This window comes from Mobula hypostoma, chromosome 1, assembly GCF_963921235.1.
Source record: "Mobula hypostoma chromosome 1, sMobHyp1.1, whole genome shotgun sequence".
NCBI classification, from domain to species: domain Eukaryota; kingdom Metazoa; phylum Chordata; class Chondrichthyes; order Myliobatiformes; family Myliobatidae; genus Mobula; species Mobula hypostoma.
Window position 1 is genome coordinate 145,527,170 of NC_086097.1, and position 12,403 is coordinate 145,539,572.

The window sequence follows — 12,403 nt, forward strand, 5'->3', positions numbered from 1 at the left end:
TGTGGTGGGAGAGTCTAACACCAGAGGACACAGCCTCAGAATAGAGGTGTGTCCTTTTAGAGTGGAGTTGAGGAGGAAATTCTTTAGGCAGAGAGTGGTGAATCTGTGGAATTCCTTCCTACAGGCAGCTGTGGAGGCCAAGTCTTTATGTATATTTAAGGCAAGGGTTGATAGATTCTTGATTGGTCAAGGTATGAAGAGATATGGGGAGAAGGAAGGAGATTGAGCCCGAGAGGGAAATTGGATCAGCCATGATGAAATGGCAGAGCAGACTTGATTGGCCAAATGGCCTAATTCTGCTCCTATATCTTATGGTCTCGTGGTATTGAGGCTAAGGCTTGAAGCTTATTGATTAATTTTGAGGGGATGATGGTATTGAATGCCGAGCTATAGTCGATAAAGAACATCCCAATTTATGTATCTTTGCCGTCCAGAAGTTCCAGGGTTGACTGAAGAGCTGGTGTGATGGCTCTTCACTCAACTAATGCATTGTAGTGTGTTGTATAGATAAGATTTATGCCATATTAAATAATAAGCTACGGTTAGAATTTCTAGTCCTGTATGTCTAATTCAATTAATTGACTTCTTTCTTACAGATCTGTTGATGTGACCAACACCATCATCGTACTCTGTGACCGAATCTGATTAAAGGCAGTCATGTGATACAAGGTGACGAGGATGACCATTACTGAAAGGCTGCGTGAAAAGATATCACAGGCATTCTATATCCACGGACTCTTGTGTGCATCATACCCCATTCCCATTATCTTTTTCACTGCTGTGTGTATTTTAACATGCTGGTAAGTAAAATGTTGCATCAATGACTGCTCAACAGTAGTATCAATAATTTAACATTATGTGGTGACTTCAAAGCATTGAATTCCAATATTTTCTGGTCATGGTGAATAGTTGCTCGGAAAATATAGATTATAATTAGGTATGTAACCCAAAATATAGCTGTTTGGAGGCTTTTGAAGATTAGGAAAAGTGCGGTGAGATGGAATGCATTAATAAAGAAAATTCCATTATAGGGTTTGAAGCCTGATGCCATATTTTGTGAAAAGTGGGTGAATGTAGAATAGAATAGAGCTGTAAGAGCACAAAATACACATTGTGGCTGGATACTGTTGTCAATGATGATGAAAGCCAAAGCTCTTTTTGAGATTATGGAATATGGAATGTATATTGCTAAACAGGAAAAACAGAGTTGTCATAACAGAGGTGGCAGGTGGGGCTGGGTATGCTAGGGTGTGAGCAGCTGTGCAATTAAAATACTTTTCAGAAAGCATGTAAAAATGCAAGTCGGGGGTTGTTAAATTGCTTGCTTTAGTTATCTTGAAATGTTAAATTCCTGAAATTTGTTTGAATTGAATTGTGCCTAATTTGCTCTTACAATTTTTTTCCATTTTGCGAAAATTCATTATTAAAAACAGTGACCCAAAAGATGATGTAGAATGACCTGAAATTTATCCAGGTTTTCAACTTATGTTTTCTGATTGCTTGTGTCAAAAACCAGTTAAGCAACAGTTAATGAAAGCCCAAACGTAGGCAGATTTGCTAAGAGCCGACCATGAATATTGTGTCCTAGCTGTCTACGTGATACGCAAGCCTGGGCAGTATGATATTGAAAGCAAGCTGTTGCCCATGCAGTAAGGCTCCCCTTCTCCATGTAGCTGATGAATCCAAAGCAACAACAGAGATCGATAGAGTTTGGCACCAGTAGCATCGCAGGAGTTGCCGGTCAGCATTGATCTCAACATAGGTCTGTTTTAGGGACTCCAGCTCCGGATTATTCCTCAAGACTTAATCCCAAAGCTTTCCCTATGAGTAGATATAACTGCAAGGCAACAGATATTTAAGATCAGAGTTTTCCTTCTCCCTGAAGAGCAGCCAACCACAGCTGATGAGTCTCACCCACCTGACGTGACTGGTTTTTAGGCTCCAGTAACCCTCTTTTTTTTTCCCCTTCTGTCAGTGGAGCTGGTTCTGCCAGGCTTGAAGGCCAGGAGCTGGACTTGGTTGTCAGAGGCTATTTGAGACGTATGCCATCGGGAACATTTAATAGCTTATCCCCACCATCTCCCCCGACTATGACAATTTTAAGGAACCAGCTTTGTTAAGAAAGCCTGAAATATTTTATGACAAGAAATATCAAGTGACCTAGTAGGGCACAGATATCAAACTGCCTATCAGAATCCTAAATAGGGCATGTAAGAAAATGAAAAAATCCCCTGCAGATGTTCAAGTGTACCCAATCTTCACTGGTTCCATATTTGACAAAAATGCTTAATCATGGTTGTTATTGTTTCATTCAAGATTCAAGATTGCTTAATAACATTTCCAGGACAGAAGTGTAAAGGGGAACAAAATAATTGTTACTTTGGATCTGATGTAGCACAAAAGAAAACACAATAAGATCAATAATACAATAATAAAAAAAAAGTATAAATACATAATTTAGCCTATATACATTGAATGTATGTCCTTAAGGTGACACCAGGCACAGGAGTTTCTGTAAATAAGGTGAATCAAGACAGGTAAGTAGTGGTGGTGCGGTGGTGTGGAGGAGGAGGTTAGTGGGTGGAAGTACTGATCAGCCTTACTGCTTACGGAAAGTAACTGTTTTTGAGTCTGGTGGCCCTGGCATGGATGCTACGTAACCACCTTCCTGATGGGAGTGGGACAAACAGTCCATGAGGAGGGTGGGTAGGATCTTTCATGATGTTACTGGCCCATTTCCAGTACCTTCTTGTACACACGTCCTTGATGGCAGGTAGGCTGGTGCTGGTGATCCATTGGGCAGTTTTGACTACCCATTGTAGAGCCTTCCTGTCCTCTGCAGTTCTGTTTCTATACTGTACAGTGATACAGCATGTTAGGATGATCTCTACTGCGCATCTGTAGAATGATATGAGTATAGAAGTGCCTAGTCCTTTCTTCAGCCTCCTCAGTAAGTAGAGGCATTGGTGAACTTGCCTGGTTGTGTAGGATGCATTCTGGGGCCATGAGAGATTGTGTGAGATGTGCTCTCCCAGGAGTTTGAAACTGCTCATAGTTTCCACTGTTGTGCCGCCAATGTAAAGAAGAGTGTGAGTGGTGTGAGTTCTCCCGAACTCAATAACCATCTCCTTTGCCTTGTTGACACTAAGGAAGAGGTTATTTGCCTAATGCCAGGCCTTGAGCTCTTTCACATCTTCTGATTGTTTTTGGTGATTAGCCTCATCACTGTCATGTCATTGGCGAACTTGACAATGTGTTTACTTGGGTATTTGGCTGTGCCGTCATGAGTGAGCAGTGTACAGCAGTGGGCTCAGCACTCCCATGTTACAGATGATGGGGAAAGGAGGAAAGGTTGTGCAACCTGACTGTCTGAGGTCTGTTGGTTTAAGAAGTCAAGCATCCAGTTGCACAGTGGTGTATTTGAATTGAATTGATTTTATTTCCTACATCCTTCACTTACATGAGGAGTAAAAATCTGTGCGTTATGTCTCCGTCTAAATGTGCAATGTGGAATCATAGTAATTTATAATAAATAGAACAGTTGGTGTAACAGAAATATACTCAAATCAGCGTGAGTTAATCAGTCTGATGGCCTGGTGGCAGAAGCTGTCCCAGAACCTGTTGGTCCTGGCTTTTATGCTGCGGTAACGTTTCCCAGATTATAACAGCTGGAATGGATTGTGGTTGGGGTGACACGGGTCCCCAATGATCCTTCAGCCCTTTTTTTCACACCTGTCTTTGTAAATTTCCTGAATCATGGGCAGTTCACAACCATCTTCACCACTCCCTGCAAAACCCTGCGATTAAGGGAGGTACAGTTCCCATACCAGGCAGTGATGCAGCTCGTCAGGATACTCTCCATTGTGCCCTGTAGGATGTTCTTAGGATTTGGGGGCCCATACCAAACTTCCTCAACCGTCTGAGGTGAAAGAGACGCTGTTGTGCCTTTTTCACCACACAGCTGGTGTGCAGACCACGTAAGATTTTCGGTGATGAAATGGCAGGTGCAATTTAATCGTGATCAATGTGATCTGTTGCACTTTGGAATGACAAATATAAGAGGAAATATAAGTATTTAGCACTGATTTACAGAGGGATCTTGGGGCCCAAAACCATAGCTTCCTGAAAGTAGCAATGCAGATGGATAGGGTGGTAATGGATTCATGCAGCATGCTTGCCTTCATCTGATAGGTGTGTATAAAAGTGGAGAAATCTTGTTACAGCTGAATATAACTTCTTTTAGAACAAATTTGGAATATTGTATGCCTTTTTGATTGTTGAATGACAGGAAGGATGTGGAGGCTTGGGGAGGGTGCAGAAGGCATTCACCAGCATATTGCCTGGTTTAACGAGTACCTGGTATAAGGGAGAGGTTTGATAAATTTGGATTGTTTTCTCTGGAACTTTGGAGGCTGAGGGGTGCCTGATAGAAGAATATAAAATTATTAAGAGTACGGAAAACGATTCCGGCCAAGACGTTGACTGTATTCTTTTCCATAGATGCTGCCTGGCCTGCTGAGTTGCTCTAGCATCTTGTGTGTGTTGCTGCAGACATATGTGATTATTTTGCATTACTATCATTTAGCACAGACAGTATGGGCCCAAAGACCCTGTTGCTGTTCTGTATTATTCCTTGTTATATGAAAAGAAATGTTAGGCATGAAATTTAAAGAAGAATAACAAAGGAAGAGATTCAGTCTTGGATGATTTGTGACTTTAAGAGGAAGTTCAAGGTATTGGTATTCCATCTTCTTGCTGCACTGATCTTTTGGGTCAGATGTTTTCAAAGAAGCCTTGATATGTTGCTGAAATTATTGTGAAGAGTCACTGGACACATTCTGCTTTGGTCAGTATTTGAAACTGCAACAGTCAAGACAACTACCTGTTCCACATCTAACATACACTGGGAAGCCAAGGGCAAAAGTCATTTACTACAAAACATAATCTAGCCTCCAGATGGTTCTTGTTGCCACAGTAGTTAATGCAAATTGCTCTATCTGGTTAACTGGAACCCAAGGATTTTGGTAACAGGGAATATGATATTAAAGGTGATAGTTGGAGATTATTGTTCTCTGGAAACTGTGTCATTTGATTTTTTATTTGCCACTCAGTAGCTCTAGGTAGGATATTGTGCAGACCGTGACAAGTCATTAGATTAAGCTCTAAGCTGTTAAGCCTTTAAAGCTTCCTCTGCCATTCTTGAAGATCATGGTTGATCTGCTATAAAAGTATTGTTCTCATGCACCATTTCTAATAACTTGTTAGCTCTTAGTGACTTGCATACTAGGGCATGCAATGTCCTTAGAGCATTATTTCCCAATCTGTCACCATCTAAGGTATACTCTGTTATTACATTTTGTGTGTCCAACTAGATGACCGTATATGTTTCCAGTTTGTTATTCATCATTCATCTTCTTAACCATCGACTTAGTTTGTCCATTTCCTCATGAACTTGGAAACGTGGTATTTGTTACCTTCATTTATAGATTGTCAATAGAAAGAGTTCACGTAGCAATGACAGTGGCACCCCACCATTCACTAGCCACCTGAGAAGGACATATTCATTCCCACTCTTTGCTTTCTGTCTATTTTCCCGCATCCAGGTACAAATTCTTACATTCCTATGGATTTGTAAACAGACCTTAACGCTGTTCACAATTTCTTTCAGCTTTTTGTGTGTTGCTCCAGAGTTCCAGCTGCTGCAGTCTCCTGTATTTCTTTCCCTCTTTCGACTATTTGACGGCAGATATTTTTTTCAGGATAATACGGTTTAAGCACTGCCCTGAGGCATTCTTGTAATGATATCCTGAAGATCAAATGAGACAAGTCAATCATAAGTAAAGTGTTTTGTTTTCTGGCTTTGCTGTTGACATTTACTGAAGCATGAATGACCTTGGAACGCTCTCCTCATATTCAGCTACCCCTAAAATTTGAGTCAATTCTGTTTTCACTCATGCCAGTATATGAGCTTAGAAATTAACTAATGTTCAACAAGAGAGCGGAATTCAGTGAAGGCTGGTATCAGAGAAAGCTGCATTGTTGTCTCACATTAATCTTGTGCCATACCTCCAACAAGCTTCCCAATGGTATGGAGGTATCTTTCAGAACTAATGGGGAATAGTTCCACTTAGGGTGACTACAACACCAGAAACAATTTCACCTACACCTCAATAGTTGAGCTGCAAAATGTATTCTGTGGATGAATTCTAAGTTACTGTCAGCTGATTTAGTGAAGTGTGTGGGAAGATAGGCCTTGCACTAGCATCCACCGACAAATGTCCTCATCCAACATCCCCCATTTAACCATGCTGCCCTCCGAAAATAAAAGCAACAAGATAAAAATGGTATCTTCAGAAAATTTCTTCAGTTGATGTTTGTATGTGCTCGTGGTATCTGAACATTCATGGTTCATGCCTAATTGTCCTTTAATTGATGAGGGAGTCAAGAAGTCAATTGCATTGGTGGGTCTGGGTGACATATAGAGCTGAAGGACCTTATAGATACCAGTCTTTTATTCCAGATATTCCTTTTATTTAATTGCTTCATTTTGAATGCTCAGCAGCAATGGTGAGATTCACATTTTTGCCAGTGGTTCTTTTCTCTATATAGTCATGCGCTACTATCATTGCTCTTCAAATGAGGAAACTATCAACAACAAAAAATGACTGCTTGTTGATGATAAGCTCACACAAATGATGCTATTTTAAAACTGTTCGCTCTAAGCATGATGTAGTGTCTAACGACCACATGACTTGCATGTGTCTCACACCAGTTAGAAAATGTTCAGCAACAGTCTTCTGCCCCAATTAAGCAGCATAGTGCCCAAATAAATAAAGAGAATTCCGTCTACTTTCATGGTTTCTTTTTGTTGTTTAAGAATTGTCCTAAATAAGTGACTGAAATGGTATTTTAAGGAGTTATTTTAAATGATGAGTGCATTAATCTTGGTATCCAGTATTAAAATTACATTGAAAAGAGTATATGCGGAATAAAGTGAAACAGAAGAGACTGCTGATGTTGGAATCTGAAGTAACGCATGAGATGCTGGAGAATCTCGACAGGCTAGGCAGTATCTATGGAGGAAAGTGAACAGTCGACATTTTGAATCAAAGTCCTTCATGAAATAAAGTGACACACACAAAATGCTGGAGGAACTGAGCAAGACAGGCAGCATCTATAGAAGTAAGCACAGTCGCCGTTTCCGGCTGAGACCCTTCAGCAGGACTGGAGAAAAAAATCTGAGGAGTAGATTTGAAAGGTCGGGGGAGGTGAGAGAGAAACATCAGGTGATGGAGATGAAACTAGGAAGGGGAGGGATGAAGCAAAAAGCTAGGAAGTTGATTGGTGAAAGAGACAGAAGACCATGGAAGAAAGGGGGGGGGGAGGAGCACAGAGGGAGGTGATGGGTGGGCAGGAGATAACATGAGAGGGGGAAAGGGGATGGGAAATGGTGAGGGAGGGGGGTGCATTTGAGAAATCGATGTTCATACCATCAGGTCAGAGCCTACCCAAACGGAATATATGGTGGTGTTCCTCCAATCTAAGTGTGGCCTTATCGCAACAGTGAAGGAGGCCATGGATGGACATAGCAGAATGGGAATGGGAAGTGGAATTAAAATGGGTGGCCACTGGGAGATTCTGCTTGTTCTGGCAGACAGAGTATAGATGCTCGGTGAAGCGGTCTCCCAATCTACGTCAGGTCTCACCGATATACAGGAGGTCACATCGGGAGCACCGAACACAGTGTATGACCCCAAAAGGCTCACAGGTGAAGTGTTGTCTCACCTGGAAAGTCTGTTTGGAGCTCTGAAGGGTAGTGAGGGAGGAGGTGTAGGGACAGGTGTAGAACTTGTTCTGCTTGCAAGGGTAAGTGCCAGGAGGGAGATCAGTGGGGAGGGACAAATTGTGTAGGGAGTGATCCCTATGGTAAGCAGAAAGTTGAGGAGAGGGAAAGATGTGTTTGGTGGTAGGATCCAGTTGGAGGTGGCAGAAGTTTCAGAGAATTATATGCTGGACACGGAGTTGATGGGTGGTGGGTAAGGACAGAGGAACCCTATTCCTGGTAGGGTGGTGGGAGGATGGGGAAGAGCAGATGTGCATGAAATGGAAGAGATGCGGTTGAGAACAGCATTGATGGTGGAGGAAGGGAAGCTCCTTTCTTTGAAAAAGGAGGACGTCTCCTTTGTTCTAGAATGAAAAGCCTCATCTTTACAGTAGATGCGGTGGAGACAGAGGAATTGAGAGAAGAGAATGGCGTTTTTACAAGTAGGAGAGTGGGACGAGGTATAGTGTACGTAGCTGTGAGAGTCCATTGATTTATCATAGACATCAGTGGGATAATGTGTTTATTTTCTAGATTTACAAATAAAAAGACGGATATTGCAAAAACAACAGACAATTTACTTAATCAAGCCTCAAGTAATCGAGTTAAGAGTAAAGAATAAAATGCTAGTTTTGGTGTCATCACGGAAAAGGAAGTATTCAAGTTGTTAAGGAAGTTAATACAAGTTCTTTGTGATAAGATAAGAGAGAAGCCAATATTCAAAACTATCCTTCTTACCAGCATTTTATGGAAAGTCACATGCAACTCAATGTCCATCTGTGGCCTATATAAGAACTGTACATTTCTGTACAGCCATTATATAAATTTAACTGTTTAATGGATGGAAAAATATAACCAATATCTATAATAATTTAGAAATTTAGTTGAACATTTTACTATTGCCATTAAAAAGTACATAAACTGGGTTACAAAAATAAACGGCAGAAATAAAAATGGAATTGAATCTGCAGTTACAATTCAAAAAAACTCAAACTGTCAGCTTCGTGTGAATGGCATTGAAAATCACATCAGACCTTGGAGAATGTAGTTTGACAGTGAGAACAGTAAATCCCAATGGAAATTATTGCATTCACTTTTCACTTACAGTTATTTTGTTTAGTTAATTTTTGGTGACTTTAAGGTGGAGAATTGGGTTTCAAGCCTGGTCTCAATATCAAATGTTTCAGAAATCAAACTGGCCACAGGAAATTTTGTGAACTATATCGAGAGAAGTCTCATTGTCCCTTTTTAATATTACTGCTAAATTTCGGGTGGGGTGTTGAAATATAATTAATTAATAATTGGAAAAAGAAAATGTCATTGGTAAAAGTGATCACAATAGCTTAGGATTTTCAATGCAGGTCAAGAGAGACATAGAAACTAGACTTGAGCTTGAAGCCGTAAACACGAGGAATTCTGCAGATGCTGAAAATTCAAGCAACACACAGCAAAGTTGCTGGTGAACGCAGCAGGCCAGGCAGCATCTCTAGGAAGAGGTACAGTCGACGTTTCGGTCCGAGACCCTTTGTCAGGGTTGCTTGTGTTGCTTGAGCTTGAAGCCTATTAGAAAAGTGAGCCAACCATAACCAACTGTGGAAGTTAAAGAGAGTACATTAGATTAATTCAAGTGGCTTATAATATTGCCAGGAAGGATAATAAGCATGAGAATTCAGTGTGTTTTTGGAAGCATCGAAAAATTACTGGAAAATCTGTAAAACAGAAGTCAGTAATAAGAATAGATTAGCATGAAATAATAAGTATGAGTATATTATATTAAAAAACTATATCAAAAGCAAAATATAAGTGTGAATCCAATGGAGATAATGACCAATGAAACTGCATGACTGAGGAAATGATTGAGGAATATTATGGATCTACAGTATCTTAACAATCAATGGAAAACGTAAATGTAGCAAAAATTAGGAAAGAATGGAACTCTGGTGGAACTAAAAGCCTTAATGGAAGTAAGGAACTTGTAGTAACTAATACCACTGAAAATAAAGTACTTAAGAAATTGAAGGAACTGAAATGAGGTTAGTCCATGAATTTGATATTTTTTTAATTGTCCCCATATTCTCATCGACTCTGTCTTATTGTTTCTTTCTGGTGCACGTGGTCTTTCTGGTGCATATGCTCTCTCTGGTTCTCTGCTTTCTGGTACACGTGCTCTCTCTATCTCTCTGCTTCAAGCTATATTTTAAACCCTGCCTTCATATACAAACTTTTGGTTTTCTTGCCCTAATATTTCAAGCTGTAGTTTATGACCAAATTTGATGCTATCAGTGCCTTTTGTTTACTTCACTCTTAAAGGTATAATAAAACTGCACTTTATTGTTTCTAGGGAAACAGAAATTCAGTTTCTCTGAAGAGTAATATGAATTTGTATTGCTTTTTAATGTCCTCAACTATTTCTTTTTAGTTATGAGGCTACAGAAAAATTTCAGTAATGTTAAATTTCAACCTTGCAACTTGACATATCTGGGGAGCACTATTAGCTGTACAGTCATCAGTTATGTAGAATACTTGTATTTGCAAATATGTAATGGAGGATGGTAGAAAGAAAATAATGTGATGAATTGCACAATTATAAATAAAATGTTATATCTGATCTAGCATTATTGTATTTATATGTTACACATTGATACTATTTACCAAGCTCGTTATTAATTTGACAATTCAAAAGATTACATTTTTAATGGTAAACAGATGTGCTTTTGGAGCAGCTACTAAATGGTAAATGATGAAGATTATTAATTTGATGAAAATCAGAAAAAAATGCCAATGTACAGTGGCATACAAAAGTTTGGGCACCCTCGGTCAAAATTTCTGTTACTGTGAATAGCTAAGCGAGTAAAAGAGGACCTGATTTCCAAAAGGCATAAAGTTAAAGATGACACATTTCTTTAGTATTTTAAGCAAGATTACTTTTTTATTTCCATCTTTTGCAGTTTCAAAATAACAAAAAAGGAAAAGGGCCCGAAGCAAAAGTTTGGGTACCCTGCATGGTCAGTACTTAGTAACACCCCCTTTGGCAAGTATCACAGCTTGCAAACGCTTTCTGTAGCCAGCTAAGAGTCTTTCAATTCTTGTTTGGGGGCTTTTTCGCCCATTCTTCCTTGCAAAGGGCTTCTAGTTCTGTGAGATTCTTGGGTCATCTTGCATGCACTGCTCTTTTGAGGTCTATCCGTAGATTTTTGATGATGTTTGGTCGGGGGATTGTGAGGGCCATGGCAAAACCTTCAGCTTGCGCCTCTTGAGGTAGTCCATTGTGGATTTTGAGGTGTGTTTAGGATCATTATCCTATTGTAGAAGCCATCCTCTCTTTATCTTCAGCTTTTTTACAGATGGTGTGATGTTTGCTTCCAGAATTTGCTGGTATTTAATTGAATTCATTCTTCCCTCTACCAGTGAAACGTTCCCCGTGCCACTGGCTGCAACACAAGCCCAAAGCATGATCGATCCACCTCCATGCTTAACAGTTGGAGAGGTGTTCTTTTCATGAAATTCTGCACCCTTTTTTCTCCAAACATACCTTTGCTCATTGTGGCCAAAAAGCTCTATTTTAACTTCATCAGTCCACAGGACTTGTTTCCGAAATGCATCAGGCTTGTTTAGATGTTCCTTTGCAAACTTCTGACACTGAATTTTTTGGTGAGGACACAGGAAAGGTTTTCTTCAGATGACTCTTACATGAAGGTCATATTGTGCAGGTGTTGCTACACAGTAGAACAGTGGACCACCACTCCAGAGTCTGCTAAGTCTTCTTGAAGGTCTTTTGCAGTCAAACAGGGGTTTTGATTTGCCTTTCTAACAATCCTTCAAGCAGTTCTCTCGAAAAGTTTTCTTGGTCTTCCAGGCCTCAACTTCACCTCCACCATTCCTGTTAACTGCCATTTCTTAATTACATTACGAACTGAGGAAATGGCTACCTGAAAACGCCTTGCTATCTTCTTATAGCCTACTGCTTTGTGGGCATCATTTATTTTAATTTCAGAGTGCTCGGCAGCTGCTTAGAGGAGCCCATGGCTGCTGATCGTTGGGACAAGCTTTGATGAGTCACGGTATTTATAAAGCTTTGAAATTTGCATCACCTGGCCTTTCCTAACGATGACTGTGAACAAGCCATAGCCCTAACAAGCTAATTAAGGTCTGAGATCTTGGTAAAAGTTATCTAAGAGCTCAAATCTCTTGGGGTGCCCAAACCTTTGCATGGTGCTCCTTTCCTTTTTTCACTCTAAAATTGTACAAAACAAAAATAATACACTAATCTTGCTTAAAATGTTGAAAAGTATGTTTCATCTTTAACTTCATGACTTTTGGAGATCAGTTCAGCTTCTACTCACTTAACTATTCACAGTAACAGAAATTTTGACCAGAGGTGCCCAAACTTTTGCATGCCACTGTATGTCCTGATTTATGGGCCTAAAAAGTATTTTATAATGCTTCTACAATTACTAAGCCATTAGTTACTACATGTAAATTAATTAATTGCATCAGATAAAACCATACAGGAGTTATGAATTTTGAAGGAGGTCCCCTGTTTTAATCAGAAGTTCAAGAAATTATGTAAATCTATCTTAA

General features: G+C 39.9%; 1 protein-coding gene across 2 annotated transcripts in view; it reads left to right on the forward strand.

Moving 5' to 3' along the window:
- Window positions 1–12,403, forward strand: part of scap (SREBF chaperone) — a 125,940-nt gene that overhangs the window by 38,384 nt on the left and 75,153 nt on the right. For both annotated transcript variants that reach the window (XM_063057486.1, XM_063057479.1), the window contains one exon: window positions 597–800. In XM_063057486.1, coding sequence (XP_062913556.1) covers window positions 679–800 — 122 coding nt within the window. In that variant the 5' untranslated portion in view covers window positions 597–678. The remainder of the gene's footprint in view (window positions 1–596; window positions 801–12,403) is intronic.